Genomic DNA, 19,960 nt, shown 5'->3' with positions numbered 1-19,960 from the left:
CTCATTTGCCCGGTAACGGTCGCTCCTTGCCCCTGTCCTTCACAGAAACTGGGGCTCCTCGCTCTGATCAACGAGGAGAGCCATTTTCCGAAAGCCACCGATGACACTCTGCTGGGGAAGCTGCATATCCAGCACTCGGTGGGTCACGTGACATACCCCATGACATCATCGCCCTTGTGCACCTGGACGCCCATGAGAAAGAGCCCCATTGGCTCCATGGGCTCACTTAGCCTTGTTAGCCAGCCGCTATTCCATTCCGCTCAATTCAATTCATTTTTAGAAGATGGAGTTCCCAGCATGCCCCACAGCACAAGATAAAGCCATAGAATCGCTAGTCGATTGAAGCCGATTGCATACAACATACCACACAGTCAGAACAGCCGGCTGGCAGCTACTATATCAAATGTTAGCGCTGGGGGATGGGGGTGGAATTCAGCGATGAGAATATGGGAATAAAAACTTCTGGGGGGTTCAAAGCTGGCTGACTGCCCACCCTCCCCCCCCCCCCAGCCGTGCCGGCCGTAAACAGCTCACACAAAGCGTGAGGTGAGTGCGGTGAGGGATGCAGAGAGTATCTTAGAGCCACAGCATGCTGTGTTTTATAGCCCCGCACACGGAGTGGGTCGTGTCTTTCCCACCTTGGAGCTCGACGAGGGGCCCCCACTGCAGTGGGCTTGTGCTGAAGGTCCGGACCTGCTGCTTAAGCTCGCTTAAGGCCGCTTAGCTGTGCGGGGATTGAAGCGGCAGCGAAACGATCCGTCTCCATCTCGACTTTGGGGTCAGCACTACATTTAAGGGGATTCGGTATAAAGTAAACAGGAGAGCCTGTTGATATTGGCCTGTCTTGAGTATAAGCATACGCAGATCTCTCACTTTCAGCCCCAAGGCGTTTAAAAATGTCTGCACTTCAGAAGTAGGTGCGTATATTTCAGGCCCTGGCAGGAGTTGGGGATCACATTGTTATACAAGCTCGTGTTACTTTAAACCTGTTTTTTTTCAGGAATGTGCAGATGTTACTGACAGGAGGAGCCAGTGACAGGCAGCTGCGCCGAGACTTTGCAGTGACTTAGACGTTCCGAGAGGGTGTGAGTTGAGTGATGGACCTGGACTCTTTACTAATATCTGTGTATCGTTGGTCTTTGGTTACAGAAAAATCCCTTTTATGTGAAGCCACGTGTGGCGATCCACTTCTTTGGAGTGAAACACTACGCTGGCGAGGTATGCAAGTGTTCGGTCTGATTCTTTTTAAAGACCACATCCCCGCCTAATTTGATTTGGAGTTCTGTTACCTCTTACTTATTAAATCAAGCCTTTCCGCATAGTTGCTGAGTTCACACGCTCCTCTCCTCGCACACACACGACGTCATGCTTAGTTTGAAACCTTGTTGTCCCTCTTGTCTGGGGATGTGGAGCTCTTCATTGCCCCCTGGTGGCTCTTCTGTGCACAGGTGGTGTATGACGTACGGGGCACACTGGAGAAGAATCGGGACACCTTCCGAGATGACATCCTCAATCTGCTGAGAGAGAGCAGGTCTGTACGCCCTCGCTGAGCAGGCCGATCAGTGTGTGCGCCATTCAGCCACATAAACACGCCAAAACTACAAAGCACGGTAAAATCTCATGCATACGGCAACTTCTGCACTGGTGGAGAGATGAATGACATTCTTGCATTGAATTGTAACACATTTCTTATACTTTAATCCTTTTATATACACACATAATCAGGGGTCAACACCACTGTGGGTTCTGACAGACATTTTGATTAAAATGCAATTTTTACCTTGGACTTGGTATTTAAAACCATAGCCTACATAGTTTTTTACTCAGTCAAAACATTCTGTCACAGATAGGCTGATGATCCCTGCACACAGTAATGATTGTTGTGCTACATCACACAACACAAGAATCTGAGAGGTAAACACTAGGGGGACCAGCAGTGTGACTCCTAAAGCCTGCCACTCCATGCACACATACTCACGTATGTATTGGGCAAATGTTAATTTTTAGTTTAGTTAAGTGTGATTTTTTTAGTTGAATATTGTTATTACTTATTGTTATGAATTTCTAATTTTTTTACTGATTAGATTTGTGCCAGTTACTTGAATGCGGGATATAAGAGCTCTTCTTGCATGAGAGTGTCCATGTCGGTTTGTGTATTGCATTTGGTCGCGTGCGTGTGTGTGTGTCTGTGTGTGTGTGTGTGTGTCTGTGTGTGTGTACGCTTCTGCATGCTTTTACTTTCCTGTGCTGCCGTCTGAATGTGCAAGCGTGTGCATGCTCCCGTGTCTGGCATTCACGTGCGAGTCCATGTCTGCGTGTGTCTGCGTGTGTCTGCGTGTGTCTGCGCAGAGGGCTCGTCTCCCCTCTGACAGCGCTGGTCGGATCCTGCTGAGTGCTTCTGACCCCTCCGCTGTGCAGGTTGGATTTTGTCTATGACCTGTTCGAGCATGTCTGCAGCCGCAACAACCAGGACACCCTCAAGTGCGGCTCAAAGCACAGGAGACCCACCGTCAGCTCCCAGTTCAAGGTGAGCGGGCGGAAGGTTTGGCCCGGGTGGCTGCTTAGGGCCCCCTCCTCCCCCATCTGATCTGCCTGTCAAAATGGGATGGAGGATTACAAATGACAACTACGTCAATCAAATTATGCTGAGAGCCTCAAAACGGGTTGGACCAGCGGTACCAAATGGCACCAGACCCAGAAGGGTTCATTCCCGGTCCTCTCCTCAAAACGGAGCCAACCTCTCGGTTTACGACACCGTGGGTTACGGCCAGGGCAGCCGAGTAGGCAAACACCAGCTTGAGGGTCAATTTCATGCGCTGGTCCAAGGTCCCAGGGGGCCCCAACTGTTGTACCCTTAAACGAGGTACTTAACCTCCGGTTGGCCAATGTGACCAGCTGTCCTGCAGGAGGGAGTCGCCCCCGGCAACGCAACATGCCCTGGAAAAGTGACCATGAGAATGCTGCATAATAATACTTCATTTAAACGAAGGCTCACCAGCACCCCCTACTGGATAAATGGAGATGGCAGATGAAACGGTGACGTGGGCTAGGGAATGGGCTGCCGAGGTAATTAGCTAAAAGGGGCCAGAGTCACACTGGTAACGAGAGTCGGGAAATCCCTGGCAGACCCATTACCATGGTGCTCTGCTCTGACCAGCCCGCCCTAAAGATGGCTGTCTATCACCCTGCTACCTGTACTCCCTTTTTTACCTGATCTGTAACATCTTGCTGTCTCATTTCTCCTCTCTACCCAGAATTCCCTGCACTCCCTAATGGCCACTCTCAGCTCGTCCAACCCCTTCTTCGTTCGCTGCATCAAGCCAAACAATCACAAGGTAAGAAGTGCCACTTTAGTCAAGCCCCTCTCTATGGACACGCCCCTTACAGTTGACCCCGCCCCTTACAATTGGCCCCGCCCCTTACACTTATCCCACCCGTACTCGATCCTGGCCCCCATTCCAGCCATGGCCACATAACCTATGGCTTTTCCTGTCCGTTCTCGTATTATGCGGATAAAGGGGAGGTCTCTTCCTCCCTGACAGAAAGTCTGGTTCTCCATAGCAATAAAAGGGGATACGATTGTGGATATGGCCTCAACAGGAATCGGAAGCTAGCAGGAAAATTCAATTTATTATGTAATAAACGTCACCAGCTATTCTGTCTTCCCAGGTTTTGGTTTTGAGTTTCCACATCCGTTAACCTGACACAGCTTAAAGGCCATGCCCCAAATACTTCAGCGATGCGCAGGCTTTCCGCTCGTGAGCTGGCACTCGATTGCGCAAACGGCTTCAGGCTGCTGTCATCTTCGCACGCGGCCTGCCTGGACACGCCGCTCCGGGGGTGAATCTGTTAGTCAGCGCTGTACAGAGAGCCAGCAGTGGGAATCTCTCTGGCTCTCGTTGGTAAATGCGTCAGTTGAATTATCACATGGAGGCAAACCTGCGGGACCATTGTGGGAAATCTCCCCTGGGCTCTGGGCTGCAGGGGTGATTCTGGGATTTTTTTCTAAGGTGGTGGGCATAAGAGGGGCCATAATTCATACAGAGAAGCCAACCTGATCATTAGCCAATGATATGATTTGAATTGGTGAGTGACAGGGAAGGGGACTCTCTGCCGGCCAATCAGCTTTCAGCTTGGGACCATTCCCCTTATGGCCCCGCCCCTGTATATGCCCCTGCTGGGCTGCTTTCATTTATTGCATTTATTTAAGCTTGTCAGTGTGATAGGTAGAGTGTAATTATTTCTGGTGTGGGCTACTCATTTTAATGTTTATCTGTTCAGCTGCTCCCCCAGCCGCCCCCATTGTGTTGCACGGTTCCTCGTGTCGTTGGATCTTTCAGGGGCTGTGAGTCGTTCAGTGGCCCGGCAGCCGGCAGCCTCACCCAAAGCTCACCCTTCCGGCACCAGAGTATCCAATCACCGCCGGGCCGGCGAATCGCGTCGAGCCTGCGTCACGTTCCTGTGTGACAGGAGTTGAGTCGCGCGACAGCAATGCTCAGATTTGTCCCTACATGTGTTCTGGCACCTAAGGGGACAAGCGCGTTTGTGAGTCAGACACATAATCCGGCGTCACAAGGAAACGTGATATTTGAGCCTGGCACCGGGGGGGCAGTGTGAGGCACGGGGGGAGGTGGGCTGGGGCGTGGGGGTCTTTGGTTTTGATTTAGAGGGTAGTGAGACCCATTTCCGAACCAAAGAGGGGAAATTGTGGGATAGGCGTTTCCTCATTCGAAGGTGGCAAATCGCCCTCAGTTCCAGTCAGGCATTTTTCTACTCTCATTTGTCTGGTAAAGGAAACAAAAATACATTTTTACATTAAATATAATTGTGATCCAGAGCAGAGGTACATTATGGATCCCATGATTCAAATAAATTGCTAATTATATTCCACAAAAAAAGTCACTCATTAATACATCTTGATGTTTTGCCGAAGTCATTCAGGGCCTTTGAAAATGCACCGTTGCATCCGTGAGCGTCGGCTGAGCCTGGGATACCATTTACACCTCTTGTCCTGCCAAAAAAACACTTGCCTTAATCAGAGCCCTTTTTTATCTGAATTTTCTTGCGGGGGTTGATGTTGATATCTGAGGTTGCTGTCATCGAGGAATTCCCCCCCCCCCCCTTGCTATAATCCTCTGAAACTCGGCCAGCTCCATCAGCCACACGCGTGCACACATACACACGCACACACACACGTGCGCGTACGCGAACGTGAACCAGTACACGCCCACACCTGCACTGACGCCCTCTGCTGAGATCCCGGGGCCGGGCGTGATTTCCAGTCAGCCTGGAGAGCCCCACTGCACGTCTCACGAAAGACCTGAAAAACGAGATCGCGGTGTGAGATTGGAGACAGCAGTCACAGAGCAGTCACAGAGGCAGCGCTGGAAGCGGCCCCAGAATGGTAGGATCCCCACTCTCGTGTTTCCAGTGGAATAAACCAGAAAGAAATGTATAAGTAGCCAGTCCAGGTGTTCAGTTTCTGTGTTGGAATGTCAGACGTGACAGTGATGTGTCTCGTTCCATCTTGGGGTCATCGGCTGTTACTTTGTTAAGTTGTTATTGACATTTGCCATGAGTTAAACAATCATTTAATGGTTTCTAAACATTATTTTGTCTCTTTCTGTTGGTGACCTTGCTTTGCATGATGGGAGCTGAAAACAGTATCGTTTGGAGGCTATTTGGTGTCTCACATAAAAACCTAAGTGATTCCAGGCAGCTGCTTTCTGCCAGGTCTGTTGCTCTTTCGTCTTGTTTCGTTTTGTCCTGTTGTTTTTGGAAACTGCACTACTTCTCCAGCCAAACTGCTCCCCTTTCAGCACAAGTCCCCCCCTGGAGTCGTGCCCTGCTGGGGGGCGGGGGGGGGGGGGGGGTGTAAGGGGGCTTGCTGGAACGTGTAGCCTGGCTCGGCGACAGGCAGCGGGGGGTGGTCCTGTGGTTGACGTGTCTTTTGTTTTCCATCTCTCCCTACCGCTGACAAACTGCGAAAGCGTGCTCCCATGCTCGTTAGCAAGGAATGGGCCTTGGTTTTATGTCATCAATGGTCACCGGGGCTCTGTGGTCCTGTTGTTTTAAAACCACGTTAAGATGCCAGCCAGACCGGCATGATAGCGTTACACCCAGCTCATGAATGACTGTCACTACGCACTTTGATAGCGACACAAGTGGCCTATCTGTTTGAAAAGCCCTGAGCCCAGTCTTTACGCCATGCAGTCCTTACAATGCTGCTGACAATGCTTCCTTTAAACCATATCATCCTGACAAGAAATCATACAACGATTCCTTTATACCATACAGTCCTTATAATGTATCATACAATGCTACCCTTTCAGATCCAAAAGCAAGACTAATTGCGCAAGAATCTGTTCAATAATCCAGCCCAGTGGTTTTACGGCCCGGGGGTGAGTCTGGAGCTAGATCGGCCGCTGAATGTGGTGGGTACGCTGTCAGGGGCATCTTTCAGGCCGAGAGGCGTAGCTCACATTCACGATGTCCATGCTGGATGCTACTCGTCAGTCTCCTCTGTCACAGTCATCTTAAACCCCTTGCATTTTTGCCGACCTGCCTCACTATTTGTGGCACACGATGGGGGCTGGTGGTAGTGAGGTAGAAGCGTGGCTTGGCGGGTGTGTGGGTCAAAGCCCAGTTGTATCGGATCAAACACCCTCAGCCCCCCGTATGCTTTGCTAGTCCCCAGAGCCTCTAGGGCTCCTTCCTGAAAAGGATTGTGGGTAAATGACAACGTGGCAGGTGTTACTCTGATTCTTTTGGCGAAGCACTAAAACCTAGCGATGGAAGGATGTTCCAGGGGCGTTTATTTGGAGCATGAAGTAAGTCTGCTGTGTTTTTGAGAGACCGAACGGGAGCGATGCTCCGGCTCTTCCGAGTCAAAGAGCAAAATGTTTGTTTTATAAGCCGCTTATGTGTTATTCATAGTGCGGCTGGCTATAGAGATGTCTCGTCCCTCTTTTGACGCGTTAAGATGCGTCGCTCATAAATGCACCCTGGCATTCTGTTCTGTCTCTGCTCACGTGTCATTTTCTCCCTGCTTTGTTATTCATGATGGTGTTCTGGTCAATAGGTTAAGCAAACAGTGAGAATTCCCATTTCAAAAGGCAGGTCAATTAATTCTCCTGTCTGTCTTAATTTAAGAGACGCTGCTGAAATCACACACCCAAATGCTGTGGGCTCCCTCAGCCCGGAATGGGAATAGTGTGGCCTTTGGATGCGGCCTGACCTCCGGTTGCCTAGCAACACATCGCTGCGGGGCAGAATGCTCGGCCTTGCACCCCTTTACGTGGTAGCAAATCCTGGCGTTGAGTAAAACAGGGCTGGATTCTCATGGAGACATTTGGAGATCATGTCCAGCACAATATAATGTGCGGAAGAGCCCATCTCCATGTAGGGGGAGAAAGAAGCCATCTTGGGGGGGGGGGAGGGTATGAAAATCCCATCCCCTGGAGAGGGGAGATGGAAGAGCCCATGACACAGAACCCATCTTGTAAATCATAAAGAAGGGAGAGTAAGTCTCCATAATGAAGTTCAACCAAAACGAAAAGGTGTGTCATGGAGGTAAAAGCCAGAGTTGCATTAAACTCTAGGCCATCGGTGGAAGATATTTCATCATCTAATTAATACAGAATGAACTTCTAGGGAACTGGAATAGGCGCGTGATCACTGAGTAGTTGCATCTTTCTCTCAGATGTGAGGTAGGGTTGACTATGGTCTGCTCTCTAGAAGCCTGACTGGTCAGCGTGTTGTTCTTGGCTGAAGGGCAGGACTGAATTACAAAAAATGAGACTATGATATATCAAGCAGTGTATATAAAAGTTTTTTTTTATGATGTTTTCACCTAAAGTCTGGAATAAATCACTCCTGTCCATTTATGTACATATTAATCTTTGTAGCAGACAGCAGGTATATGACACAGTGAAAGGGCAGCCAGCCATAATGTTCTGGCATGATCTCCCGGGGTGAGATGTTTTAGACGGTTTTATATATATAAAAGCATGATATATATATATATCATCCTGAATATCGCCCCGGTTTCGGATTCCAGCCCATAAACCCCAGCGAATCGCAGAGATGAAACAGCGATGATGATTTTTTTTATGAGGAATGATCTTTTAAGGGAGCTCCTCTGTACTGGGGCCATGTCTGCTGGGGGTGTTTTAATCGGGACATGGGGGTCGTGACCCCGGCAGACGTAGGAGCCTTTTCCCCCTTTGTCCAGTGTCTCAGATCAGTGATGTTCGGGGAGGGGGCCCTTCTAGGGTGGGTGGGGGTGCAGAGCTGCAGGTGCTGGCTATTTAGCTGCTCGGCCAGGCACGTGCTGCACACAATTGGGCCCCCGACCCCCCCCCCGGGCCATACGGCTCACGGGGGTGACAGCTGGCCTTCAGGACATTGCTTTTATTGATACCCCACAGACTCCTAATTGGGGTGGGGGGGGGGGGGAGTTGACCTCCCGGATGGGTCTAAATGGTCTGAAGAAGACTTTAAATTAACTATGTTGAACTGAGGGGTGGTGATGCTCTTCGCTTGCGGGGGGTGGGAGCCTCTAGGATGTTCAGGCCCTGCTCTGGGTGTCCCTCCGTGTCTCTCAGCACCTCTGAGACAGCCGAAGGGTAGCGGCCATGGTCGTATTGGCTGAGCTTCCTGTGCGTGACAGAGCAGAGAAAATTGTAGCCGAAATGACTAGATTTTTGGGTTAAATTCATGAATAATAATTCATTTCTGCCGCTCGAGTCGCAAGAAGACAGCTCATCCAGCTGTCCCGCGGGAGCCCGGATTAGACCCTCTTATCTTCTGCTTGGCGTACCGTGACAGTGGATACCTCTCATGCAGGTCTCAGAGAATTTTCTGGAAGCTGCCCCAGCGCAGCATGTCCGTCTGGGATTCGATCCGACCGTGGCGTGTCAACCAGGTCACGTCTCCGTCGAATAGGAAGTAGCCCAATTAATGGTAATCTGTCGTTCGTTGACAAGCAGAAGTCAAACAGCGAGCTCTCGCTCGGTCTTGGCGAATGTTGCATTTGTTTGTTCGTTGCCGTCTCCAAGGAGGCGTACAGGCTAGACCAGTTGTGTTCCTGAGGAGCGAAGATAGCTGACAGGTAGTCCAACGTCATGCTTGTATTCATCCTCCGCAGCCGAGAGAGTTTGATTTTAATCTCTGAATGTGTTCGCTCTTGTGAAACCCAGCCGGGGACTCTTCTGCTGCTTGATCTCCGTTTGATTTATCGTACCTCCTCCCCCCGTGTCCTGCTATATATGTTTTTTTCATTATTTCTGTGAATTTATCCTCGGCGTGAATATCAGCTCTCGCTCTGATGATGGGCTCTTTAAACTCTCCGGTCGAGCTTGTTTCATTCTCTGAGAATAAGTGTGCAGCTGAGAATAAATCATATCGCCGACGTACTCCACGGCGGACCCGCGACCTCATCTGCATTGCTTTTAACGCAGCCTGCGGCTCGAGTCTCGACTAATCAAGGCCACCAGCTACAGGCCTCCGAGGCCGTGGCGTATTTAACGCCGCTCTTTGTGTCCCCTCCCGCTGACAGATTTATCAAAATGCTTTTAAAGGTCCCAGGTGGTGAGCCACATGTGACCGAATGTCTAGTGCTTTTAAAGACACTGCTGCCACAGTGACGAGAGGTGACAGAGGGCTATGCAAACACGGGGGACAATTTGCATGTGACTCTTGTAGCCGCTGCATACTAATTTGTAAATATTTATACTCGGGAGTGTGCTGCCTGTTGAGATTATTGGTGCTTGCTAGCTTTAGCCATGATGCTTAAACTGGCCAAAGGTTATATGGATTGAACTCAACGGTATAAGTTGAAATGAGGCACTGACCACCCTGGGCAACCCTCATTGATGGCATGACAACAGTATCCCATGGCAACAGCGTCCCATGGCATGGCGATCGATAGTCGCCCAGGGTCTGAAACGCCGTGGCATGTATACGTGGAATAGAAGGAGGTCACTCTTGCCGTTTTTTGTGTTGCCAACCTGCTTTCTGATTAAAGAATCTTTCCCATACATATTTTCATAGCTTCACTCGGCAGTTTAAAGCTAACCAGACCTGCTCGCCATCAAACGATGTGTCTGTCAGCTTGCGTTAAACGGAAATACACACAGGATTATTTCAGAGTTTCGACTGGGGACGATTCTATGTCCAAAGCAGTTGCGGAACTAAATTCTATAACATGACTTGTGTGTTGGCAGAGCTGGTTCTGAGCTCTTTAATCAGATTTACCTGGGAGCATCTGGCTTCAGATGGAACACAAAAGTGGGGACTAAAGTAAAAGCCTCATAATCGCAGGTTATACCGTTAGATCTTGCTTGTCCCTTGCACCACGTTTTTGATCTAGTGTTTAAAAAATAACAGCCATCCCCGGCACCGCCCCCCCCGGCAGGCCCACGAGCGAGCCACACAAATTAGCCGCGGCATGGGACGCGGACGCCATGGCAACGGCGCCTGCATAAAGCAGGCCGACCGGGGGCATTGTTCACTCAGAGTGTCTTTGACTGGCTCTAGCTGCTCCCCGACTCCCCCGGCTCCTCATGGACCCCCAGCGTGTGGGCTGAGTCAGAGGGATACAGGCTCCCCCGCCGCACGGTAAGCTGGGGGGCGTCCGGCCCCTCACTGCCGCTCGTAACCCGTTACTCAGTGCTGTTTAGTTACTTGTGAAAGGGCTGCTGACTGGACTCTCAGGTCTGACTGATTCTCTGGCTAATCGATGACGCTTTGCTGCCAAGTTTCTGCGTGGCGTCACGTTGTTGGTCCTTGTGTTGATTTGCTGATTGGTTACAGTGATAACCTGAGGTGCCTTTAGAGGTTAATCTACACGGTGACTAACTACCATTTCAGTGTCTTTGTGGGAGTGTTTTGGGTCACAGCCACCTGCGTTTTCCTTCCCTGCGCTGACTTAGCTGCCTAGAAATGATTAGTTAGCAACACAAGGTTACTTGTTTACTACAAGTCAAAGCCTGTCTTATGTGTCATAGGCTGATTACCATCATTAAGGCAGCTGAAAGTTTTATGGAATGATCAGTAATTAACTTTCTCTCTTCAATGGGAAAAAAAAATAACCCTGCGTTCAAACCGGTCCATCTGACGTACGTGTTCGTCACACCCACCAGCACTTCCTGCTCTCTGCGGACACTCGCGCACAGTATTGTTTTACTATTATTATTATTATTACTACTACAACTACTTCCCCATTGTTATTGTCGTTGTTATTACTGTTGTGCGCCCTGCTGTTGTTATTACTGTTGTGCGCTGTGCTGTTGTTATTACTGTTGTGCGCCCTGCTGTTGTTATTACTGTTGCGCGCCCTGCTGTTGTTATTACTGTTGCGCGCCCTGCTGTTGTTATTACTGTTGCGCGCTGTGATGTTGTTATTACTGTTGCGCGCCCTGCTGTTGTTATTACTGTTGCGCGCCGTGCTGTTGTTATTACTGTTGCGCGCCGTGCTGTTGTTATTACTGTCGTGCGCTGTGCTGTTGTTATTACTGTTGCGCGCCGTGTGGCGTTGTTATTACTGTTGCACGCCCTGCTGTTGTTATTACTGTTGCGCGCCGTGCTGTTGTTATTACTGTTGCGCGCCGTGCTGTTGTTATTACTGTCGTGCGCTGTGCTGTTGTTATTACTGTTGTGCGCCGTGTGTCGTTGTTATTACTGTTGCACGCCCTGCTGTTGTTATTACTGTTGCGCGCCCTGCTGTTGTTATTACTGTTGCGCGCCCTGCTGTTGTTATTACTGTCGTGCGCTGTGCTGTTGTTATTACTGTTGCGCGCCCTGCTGTTGTTATTACTGTCGTGCGCTGTGCTGTTGTTATTACTGTTGCGCGCCCTGCTGTTGTTATTACTGTTGCGCGCCCTGCTGTTGTTATTACTGTTGCGCGCCCTGCTGTTGTTATTACTGTTGCGCGCCGTGTCGTTGTTATTACTGTTGCACGCCCTGCTGTTGTTATTACTGTTGCGCGCCCTGCTGTTGTTATTACTGTTGCGCGCTGTGATGTTGTTATTACTGTTGCGCGCCCTGCTGTTGTTATTACTGTTGCGCGCCGTGCTGTTGTTATTACTGTTGCGCGCCGTGCTGTTGTTATTACTGTCGTGCGCTGTGCTGTTGTTATTACTGTTGCGCGCCGTGTGTCGTTGTTATTACTGTTGCACGCCCTGCTGTTGTTATTACTGTTGCGCGCCCTGCTGTTGTTATTACTGTTGCGCGCCCTGCTGTTGTTATTACTGTTGCGCGCCCTGCTGTTGTTATTACTGTTGCGCGCCCTGCTGTTGTTATTACTGTTGCGCGCCCTGCTGTTGTTATTACTGTCGTGCGCTGTGCTGTTGTTATTACTGTTGCGCGCCCTGCTGTTGTTATTACTGTTGCGCGCCCTGCTGTTGTTATTACTGTCGTGCGCCGTGCTGTTGTTATTACTGTTGCGCGCCCTGCTGTTGTTATTACTGTTGCACGCCCTGCTGTTGTTATTACTGTTGCACGCCCTGCTGTTGTTATTACTGTTGCGCGCCCTGCTGTTGTTATTACTGTCGTGCGCTGTGCTGTTGTTATTACTGTTGCGCGCCCTGCTGTTGTTATTACTGTTGCGCGCCCTGCTGTTGTTATTACTGTTGCGCGCCGTGTTGTTATGCATGTCTCACACACAGTCCTTACTTTATGCAGAACAATCCCAGGTCTTACACTATGGCTGCCATTCGGTTGTTTGTACACAGTACATTGTTTGTATGTATATATTTATGTCACTCTGCTCTTATGTTGTGTGTACTGTATGATCCTGTCTATAACTCCTGCTACTGTATAACACCAAAAATTTGCTTTGTGGGATTAATAAAGTTCATCTCATCTTATCTTATGCGGTGGTCATAACAGAGGGCAGTTTGACGCTCTGTCCTTAAGGGCTTCTCATCCCACAGCCAAAGCCCCTCCGATTTCCTACCGGATGACCGACTCCCACACAGTCTTGTGGATTCCCTTCCTTATGCAGATTACAAACATGGAAATATTATCCCGCTGCTTGGGCTTTGCAGTGTGGCCATCAAGCGCTCTTCACGTTGAATGGACTTCAGAAATCTCGACTTTAAGTGGTGGTGGGGGGGGGGGGGGTTGGGGGATTAAGCGGCAAAGAAGGGGTCTTACTTCTAGAGAGACGCCCACCAGGGTCACAGACTGAGGGCACCCCAACAAGCAGAAGAATGAGCTCCTTTGAGACGGCCACCTTCGGGGCTCCAGCGCCTTGTCTTTGTGCCCCCGGCCGTGGGGGGCTTCGTTACCGTTGGCCTTGGCAGCAGAGGAATTCGGCTCTCTTGGTGTCTTTGGCCCTGTGGACTGAATGGACCTTCAGAGCCGCGGGCGATACTTACGTCAGCTGGCCCCATGCCAAAGGTCTCTGTCGAAGGGACCTTTTGGGTTGCCAAACTTGGCCCGCTCTTAATTACGCGACCCTCCCCACCCCCTCCGGGGTTGCACTGTCTCTGTATGGGCCTGTGGCATCACAAGAGCCCCCGTTGCGTCACATTGTTGCGTCACTCATTTGCATGTTTAAGAGCCATGAAGCCATCGGCCCTGAACTTACATGACAGATTTGCTCAATATGAGGCCTAAGAACTGGACGCCCAAACACATTCAGGGGGCGCTGAGTGGCTCAGGGGGCTAAGCTGCTCTGCCTGTGACCGCAAGGTTGCCAGTTCGCATCCCAGCCTTGGCAGATTAGTCACATGTCTGTTGGGTCCTTGAGTGAAGCCGTTCAACCCCCAACCTCAGAGGCTATAGACTCTGGCTGACCCTGGGCTGTGATGGATTAGTAAGCTGCACGTGTCTCATGGAGAGTAAGAAGGCATCGGTGAAGAGAAGCATTTCATTGTACCTATACTTGTGCAAATGGCACATAAAGGATCATTTCATTTGTGGGCAGAAAGTGAGCTATTTTATAGAAGATTCTGTGGTCTTAAAGTATCAGAAATCAATTTTGCGTGTAGAAGAAGCTTCAGCAGTGGGATCTGGGTTTTTCTTCCTGCTTAATCTGAACTGCAGCCTGTCTTGTTTCCAGATGCCTGATCAGTTTGACCAGACGGTGGTGCTGAACCAGCTCAGGTACTCCGGCATGCTGGAGACGGTTCGGATCCGCCGGGCTGGTTTTCCCGTCAGGAGGCCCTTCCAGGATTTCTGTGCCAGGTGAGCAGTGGTCACATGGAGCGGGAACATGGTCACATGGAGGAGTAGTGTGGTCACATGGAGCAGAAACATGGTTATATGGAGGAGTAGTGTGGTCACATGGAGCAGGAACATGGTCACATGGAGGAGTAGTGTGGTTACATGAAGCAAGAACATGGTCACATGGAGGAGTAGTGTGGTCACATGGAGCAAGAACATGGTCACATGGAGGAGTAGTGTGGGCACATGGAGCAGGAACATGGTCACATGGAGGAATAGTGTGGTCACATGGAGCAGGAACATGGTCACATGGAGGAGTAGTGTGGTCACATGGAGCAAGAACATGGTCACATGGAGGAGTAGTGTGGTCACATGGAGCAAGAACATGGTCACATGGAGGAGTAGTGTGGGCACATGGAGCAGGAACATGGTCACATGGAGGAATAGTGTGGTCACATGGAGCAGGAACATGGTCACATGGAGGAGTAGTGTGGTCACATGGAGCAGGAACATGGTCACATGGAGGAGTAGTGTGGTCACATGGAGCAGGAACATGGTCACATGAAGCAGGAACATGGCCCAGTGGGAGGAAGTGTGGTCATGGTGAGCAGGCGTGTAGTTACAGAAAGCAGTAGGACTGTGGAGAGAGCAAACATCAACAGATGCTGGTGATGCCGCATAAAAGCTCCTGATTGTTTGCAATATTATTTGTAATTTTCCATTCAGTAAAGTTTTTATAAAGCCCTCCTCACAGTTGCTGAACTCGATCAATATACACAGAGCTGTGATGTTTATTCAGGACAAACTGTGTTGGCAGATGAGATTGCTGGTGCAATTAGGCACAGGATGAAAAAAAATCGTTCCCAGGAAGGCAGTCAGACCGCTGGGAATCCTAATGTGTCCACCCCCACCTGACCCAGTAGACAATAAACAAACACATTTCATTTCCCTGATCTGGAACAGTAAGCACATAATTATGGGATGTCCTACAGATAAGGGTTTAGGGCATCCTAGAAGAAGGTCAAATCAATTACAGGACCGGTAGGTGAAGTTAAACCTTGAATGAAGCTTTATTTGCAATTCGCAAAGGCAGGTACACTGCAAATGTTCGTTTCACATATCCCATGATGCTCTCCTTTGTGACATACAAACACACACATGTGTGAAAGGTGGGGTCTTGACGCAGGGCCAGTCATTTATCTGGCACCCCAGCATATTTTTTTTGGGGGGGTGGCTTTGCTCAAGGGTGAAATGGACATGTGACTATTCTGCTAAGCATGGGATCTGAACCAGCAACCTTCTGGTCACTGGCACAGGGCCCTAGTATAGGAAGGAGCTTTGGTTTAGCCTGTTTGGTGTATTAGTGATATTACACATGCACCCATTCGTGGTCAAGGACCAATCAGGTCACTTAGTGCCTCTGTCCCTCCATGTTAAACACGTCAGTCCCGCCCGGGGACACCATGTGCCGTTCCTGCTGTGAGTTTAACAAAGAGCTTCGCCTCTCCCTCCCTCCCCAAACAGATACGGGGTGCTAATGAGGCACATGTCCCTGCCGGAGGAGCCCAGAGGGAGGTGTGCCGCGCTGCTCCACACCTACGATGGCGGCGGCGCAGAGTGGCAGCTGGGCAAGACTAAGGTGAGCGCCATGGCAACGGGAGCCGGCAGCCAAGCCACGCCCCCTCCCCGGCAGGCTTGCGTGATCCGGGTTCCAAAAGGGCCTCGAAGACAACTATGTCAAAATATTTCAAATGAATGGATTAGAAGGTAGGATAACCTGATAGGAAGCTGACTGCGGTCGCATGATGTGTGGCAGCTGGTTTATTAACTGTCCGTAGTAAACAATCACGGCGATGCACTAAATTAACGTGAACGGCTTAGGGGGCGATTTGGCAGGCGATAGCGGGCCGTCACAGCCGGCGGTGGGTCACAGCCCGCGGTAGCGGTCCTTCACAGCCCGCGGTAGCGGTCCTTCACTGCCCGTGGTGGGTCACAGCCCGCGATAGCGGTCCTTCACAGCCCCTGGTGGGTCACAGCCCACGGTAGCGCTCCTTCACAGCCCCTGGTGGGTCACAGCCCGCGGCAGCGGTCCGTCACAGCCCCCAGCAGTGCCCTGTCGGTGTCGTGGGTGACGTTAGCCTGGCAAATAGGCTTCCTCTCTTGTGGCCCCCATTGTCTCCCATTGATCTGTTCTCCACCATTTCACTTCTGTCGCCTTTATGGTCCCTCTGTGATCCGCCTTTTCTTCCAGAGAGTTTCCGTCTCAGTGACCCCTAATGAAAATTGACAGATGTCCCCCCCCCCCCCAACAGGCCCACAGTGGCTGTGCACCGCAGCTGGAGGTGACAGCAGCTTCAGAAACCCCCCCGTGGTTTTAAATCAATCGCCGCCCTTTCTCCTAAGGGCCCCCCACCGCCTAGTCGCGCAGGATGAGATTTATGCCGCATTACCAGTGTGGATCCACGGGCTCGCATGTTGCATGCTTTGTCTGTAGGATTTTATGGGCAAACTTAATTTCCCCAAAGTTATGGGGCAATGATGAAAAGCACCCCCCCCGAGTGGCAGTACAATGGCACACTCCCAGCGCTTCACAGAATGAATATCACATTCACGGTGTTTTTTTTGTCTCTTCTCCGGATTTACGGTCAAAGACCATTAAACACTTAAAAACCATTTCGGCATGGGAAATGGGTATCGATTCCTGAGGATTGAAGACAATCTCTGCATAATAAAATAGGTATCATTGTTATTTTCATTAGCTAAAGGGGCATAATGGGCACTCGTTTGCCCATTCAAGCCTGCGGGCATCTCCCTGCCTGTTCAAAACGGGAAGGAAAATCCGCAAATGCCCCCCCCCCTAACATTTACATCCTTAGCTAAGCCCATACAGGAGATAATCCCGCATATCTTTACAGAGAAGCCCAAATCCGCTTAGCCCAGCCTGTGCAAAGGACTGCATCAGCGACGCCATCAGTGAGACACAGCAGGGTTCCTTGACAGTAAAACGTGCTGATTGAGAACCGCAGCATACTAATGGCTATTAGCACTGTTTGAACGGTAGAGGCAGAAGCTTCCGGAAGCTTTCCAGGTTTGGGTCGCTGGTGGTGAGATGAGGCTGAGATCCTTCGTGTGAGTGTGACTGAACCGCGACCCCATTGGCCGGCTCTGCCAGCCCCCTCCCACCCACCTAGCTTGGTCTTTGGTAGCTGAACTCCTCCCCTGCTTTGGGCCGCGCCCCAATCCCGCAGGTGTTCCTCCGGGAGTCGCTGGAAAACAAGCTGGAGAAGCAGAGGGAGGTGGAGGTGCTTCGGGCCGCCATGGTCATCCAGGCGCACGTCATGGGCTACGTGGCACGGTATGTCCTCCCCGTCCCCCCCCAAGAGGTCTGCTACCCTGCTGGGAGGCTGGGTATCAGGCCCCTTCCCCAGCCATCTGGCCCAATCGCCTTTTAACGCCTGCATTTACCTTCCACTCAGGGCCTTCTGAGTAATGGCCCGCACAGTGCCCCCTCAGGTCGCGAGAGGTCACTGCACCTGTCATTACCAGCAGAAGCTGCGGATGGTTTGCCTACATTCCAAGAATAATCTGCGGCAAAAAAAAAGGTTATATTTACATAAAAGAGTGTTTTTTTCCCTTTTTAAAGGAGGACTTGAGTGAGGCCACGTCTTGCATTATTGACTCTCTGGCTTGAGGGCATTTTGTTAGATATTCAGAGAGATAAAACCACTTTGAACTTTGAAAATATTTGAGAAACATAAAGCACTCTGTTTCCCTTAGAACGATCTAAGCCTCGACGCAAACCTGCAGTGACGCTTGGGGTCCTTTTTGGCCCAGACAGGGCGGAGGACGAGGAAACGGGGAGGGGGGGGTGGGAGTCACTGCCGGACTTGTAATCACAGCCCTGGCTCTGTGGGTGATTTATTGACACCTTCTATCCTCTGCGATATTCTCACCGAATTCCAATCCCATCACAATAAACGATCAACATATAAATCATTTTTTCATAATCCTGTATCGCATATCATATAAATCAGGATTGTGACCCATACACATCAATAGCAGACTTCATTCTAGCCTGTCAACGACTTAATATCATCAAATAAATAAGATCCATGAGGCAAATCATCCCAAACTTGCAGTTAACGCTGCCATCATGTCATCAGCCTGTTACCTTTATTCTGATTGGATGTCTGTCTTTAATATCCAGCCCCTGGGGTAGGTCACTTCCTGTCCTCCTCCCCATTTGACTTTTAGGCACCACTGTCTGTGATAAGACCTTTGCCCCGCCATGATCAAAGGGGCAGAGTTCATTCAGGTCCAGGGTGAACCCGCCCATTTTTTCCCATCATGGTTACGCACACAGGCACCGCTGAATGCTACGGTATCTTGGTGCTGTCCTGCCACACCCGCTAGAACAGGGTTATTCAAATCACGGTCCTCGAGGTCCACTGCTGGTGTTCCAGCCTTCTTTTACCTGTCAGTCAGGTGTGAAGCCTCTGACCAATCAGAATCAGTAATTATTAAACTAACTACCTGGGAGAACTGAAAACAAGGCCTGGATTTGGAATCGAGGTCCAGATTTGAACCCTGCACTAGACCAATGTGGGGTCTCTCCAGCCCTGGGGGCCCTCTCGCGGGGTTAGCGTTGGAGCCACGGTTGAAAGTTAAATGCCCAGTAGTTAGCTTTAGCCTTAGCGCTAACGCCCGCCGCCGGTCGGTCGCCATTCCTCACCCTGACGCCATGGGCCACCCCGCCACAGGAAGCAGTACCGGCGGCTGCTGCGCTGCATCGTGGTCATCCAGAAGAACTACCGGGCTTTTTATTGGAGGAGGCGGTTTCTGCTCCTCCGCTGGGCGGCCCTCACCTTCCAGAAGCGGCAGAGGGGCCGTCTGGCCCGGCGAACCTACTGCCAGCTGCAGGAGAGGAAGAGGAGGGAGGAGGAGGAGCGGCGGTGCAGGATCGAAGAGGCCGAGAGGTAGGGACCGCCCCCCCCTTCCCCGTCGTCCGCTCTTCTTTAAATAAGTAAAGTATTCCTGAATTATTATCTCGAGATAGCTAAAGCATAACTGATAATGTATGACTCTTGAAATTGAATTTTATGGCCAGAAAGTCTTTGTTAACATTTAATGTACACTAAATCCTTTTATACACAAGTGGGGATTTCTGTGAGCTATTTTTTTCAGCGCTCCATAATTGAAAGATCAGGTGTCTTTCCGGAGGCTTTGCTCCATACCGCTAACGGTGAACATTCCCAGTCCTTTTCTGGGAGAATCCCACAGAGGTTATCGTTTGGGTGCCGTGGGTGTTCTTTTCAAATTTAAAGTGCCGTTAAATATTCCACTCCCGCCGCGTCGAAAGGTTTCCTCTGTGGATTTCGAAACGGTGGCTGCGACAGTCGGCATCGCAAAGATGCCCAGTAGCCAGAAATCGTCTTTTGAACAGGCAGGAATTCCAAGGGTGTATATAAGGGCAGGGCCACAGGGGGCATTGGCCTCATCTCAAAGCTGATTGGCCCCGGAGTGTCCCCATACCTATCACTCAAACATTCATAACATATGATTGGCTAATGATAGAGTTATGGCCCTTCTAATGCCCCTCCCCCCCATTTTTTTTTAATTCTAGGGAGAAGCAAAGGTTGGAGGCCGAGCAACTCGCTCGAGAGGTGAGAATTCAAGCAAACCTTGAGTAACTTGTTCCTGATATATCACAAGGAAAGCTTGTTTGTAATTAATCATTTCTGAATTGTTTTAGTCTCTGTAGTGTTTTTTTTTTGCAGTAACTAAATTT

General features: G+C 50.3%; 1 protein-coding gene across 1 annotated transcript in view; it reads left to right on the top strand.

The window, feature by feature from the left end:
* Positions 1–19,960, top strand: part of myo10 (myosin X) — an 89,644-nt gene that overhangs the window by 52,957 nt on the left and 16,727 nt on the right. Inside the window, exons 15-24 of the mRNA XM_023815616.2 lie at positions 46–138; positions 1,150–1,218; positions 1,449–1,531; positions 2,419–2,527; positions 3,255–3,335; positions 14,069–14,193; positions 15,697–15,811; positions 17,421–17,527; positions 18,933–19,148; positions 19,796–19,835. Coding sequence (XP_023671384.2) covers positions 46–138; positions 1,150–1,218; positions 1,449–1,531; positions 2,419–2,527; positions 3,255–3,335; positions 14,069–14,193; positions 15,697–15,811; positions 17,421–17,527; positions 18,933–19,148; positions 19,796–19,835 — 1,038 coding nt within the window. The remainder of the gene's footprint in view (positions 1–45; positions 139–1,149; positions 1,219–1,448; positions 1,532–2,418; positions 2,528–3,254; positions 3,336–14,068; positions 14,194–15,696; positions 15,812–17,420; positions 17,528–18,932; positions 19,149–19,795; positions 19,836–19,960) is intronic.

This window comes from Paramormyrops kingsleyae, chromosome 4, assembly GCF_048594095.1.
Source record: "Paramormyrops kingsleyae isolate MSU_618 chromosome 4, PKINGS_0.4, whole genome shotgun sequence".
Lineage (NCBI taxonomy): Eukaryota > Metazoa > Chordata > Actinopteri > Osteoglossiformes > Mormyridae > Paramormyrops > Paramormyrops kingsleyae.
The sequence above is the reverse complement of the archived record's forward strand: the minus strand, read 5'-3'. Positions and strand labels throughout refer to the sequence as shown.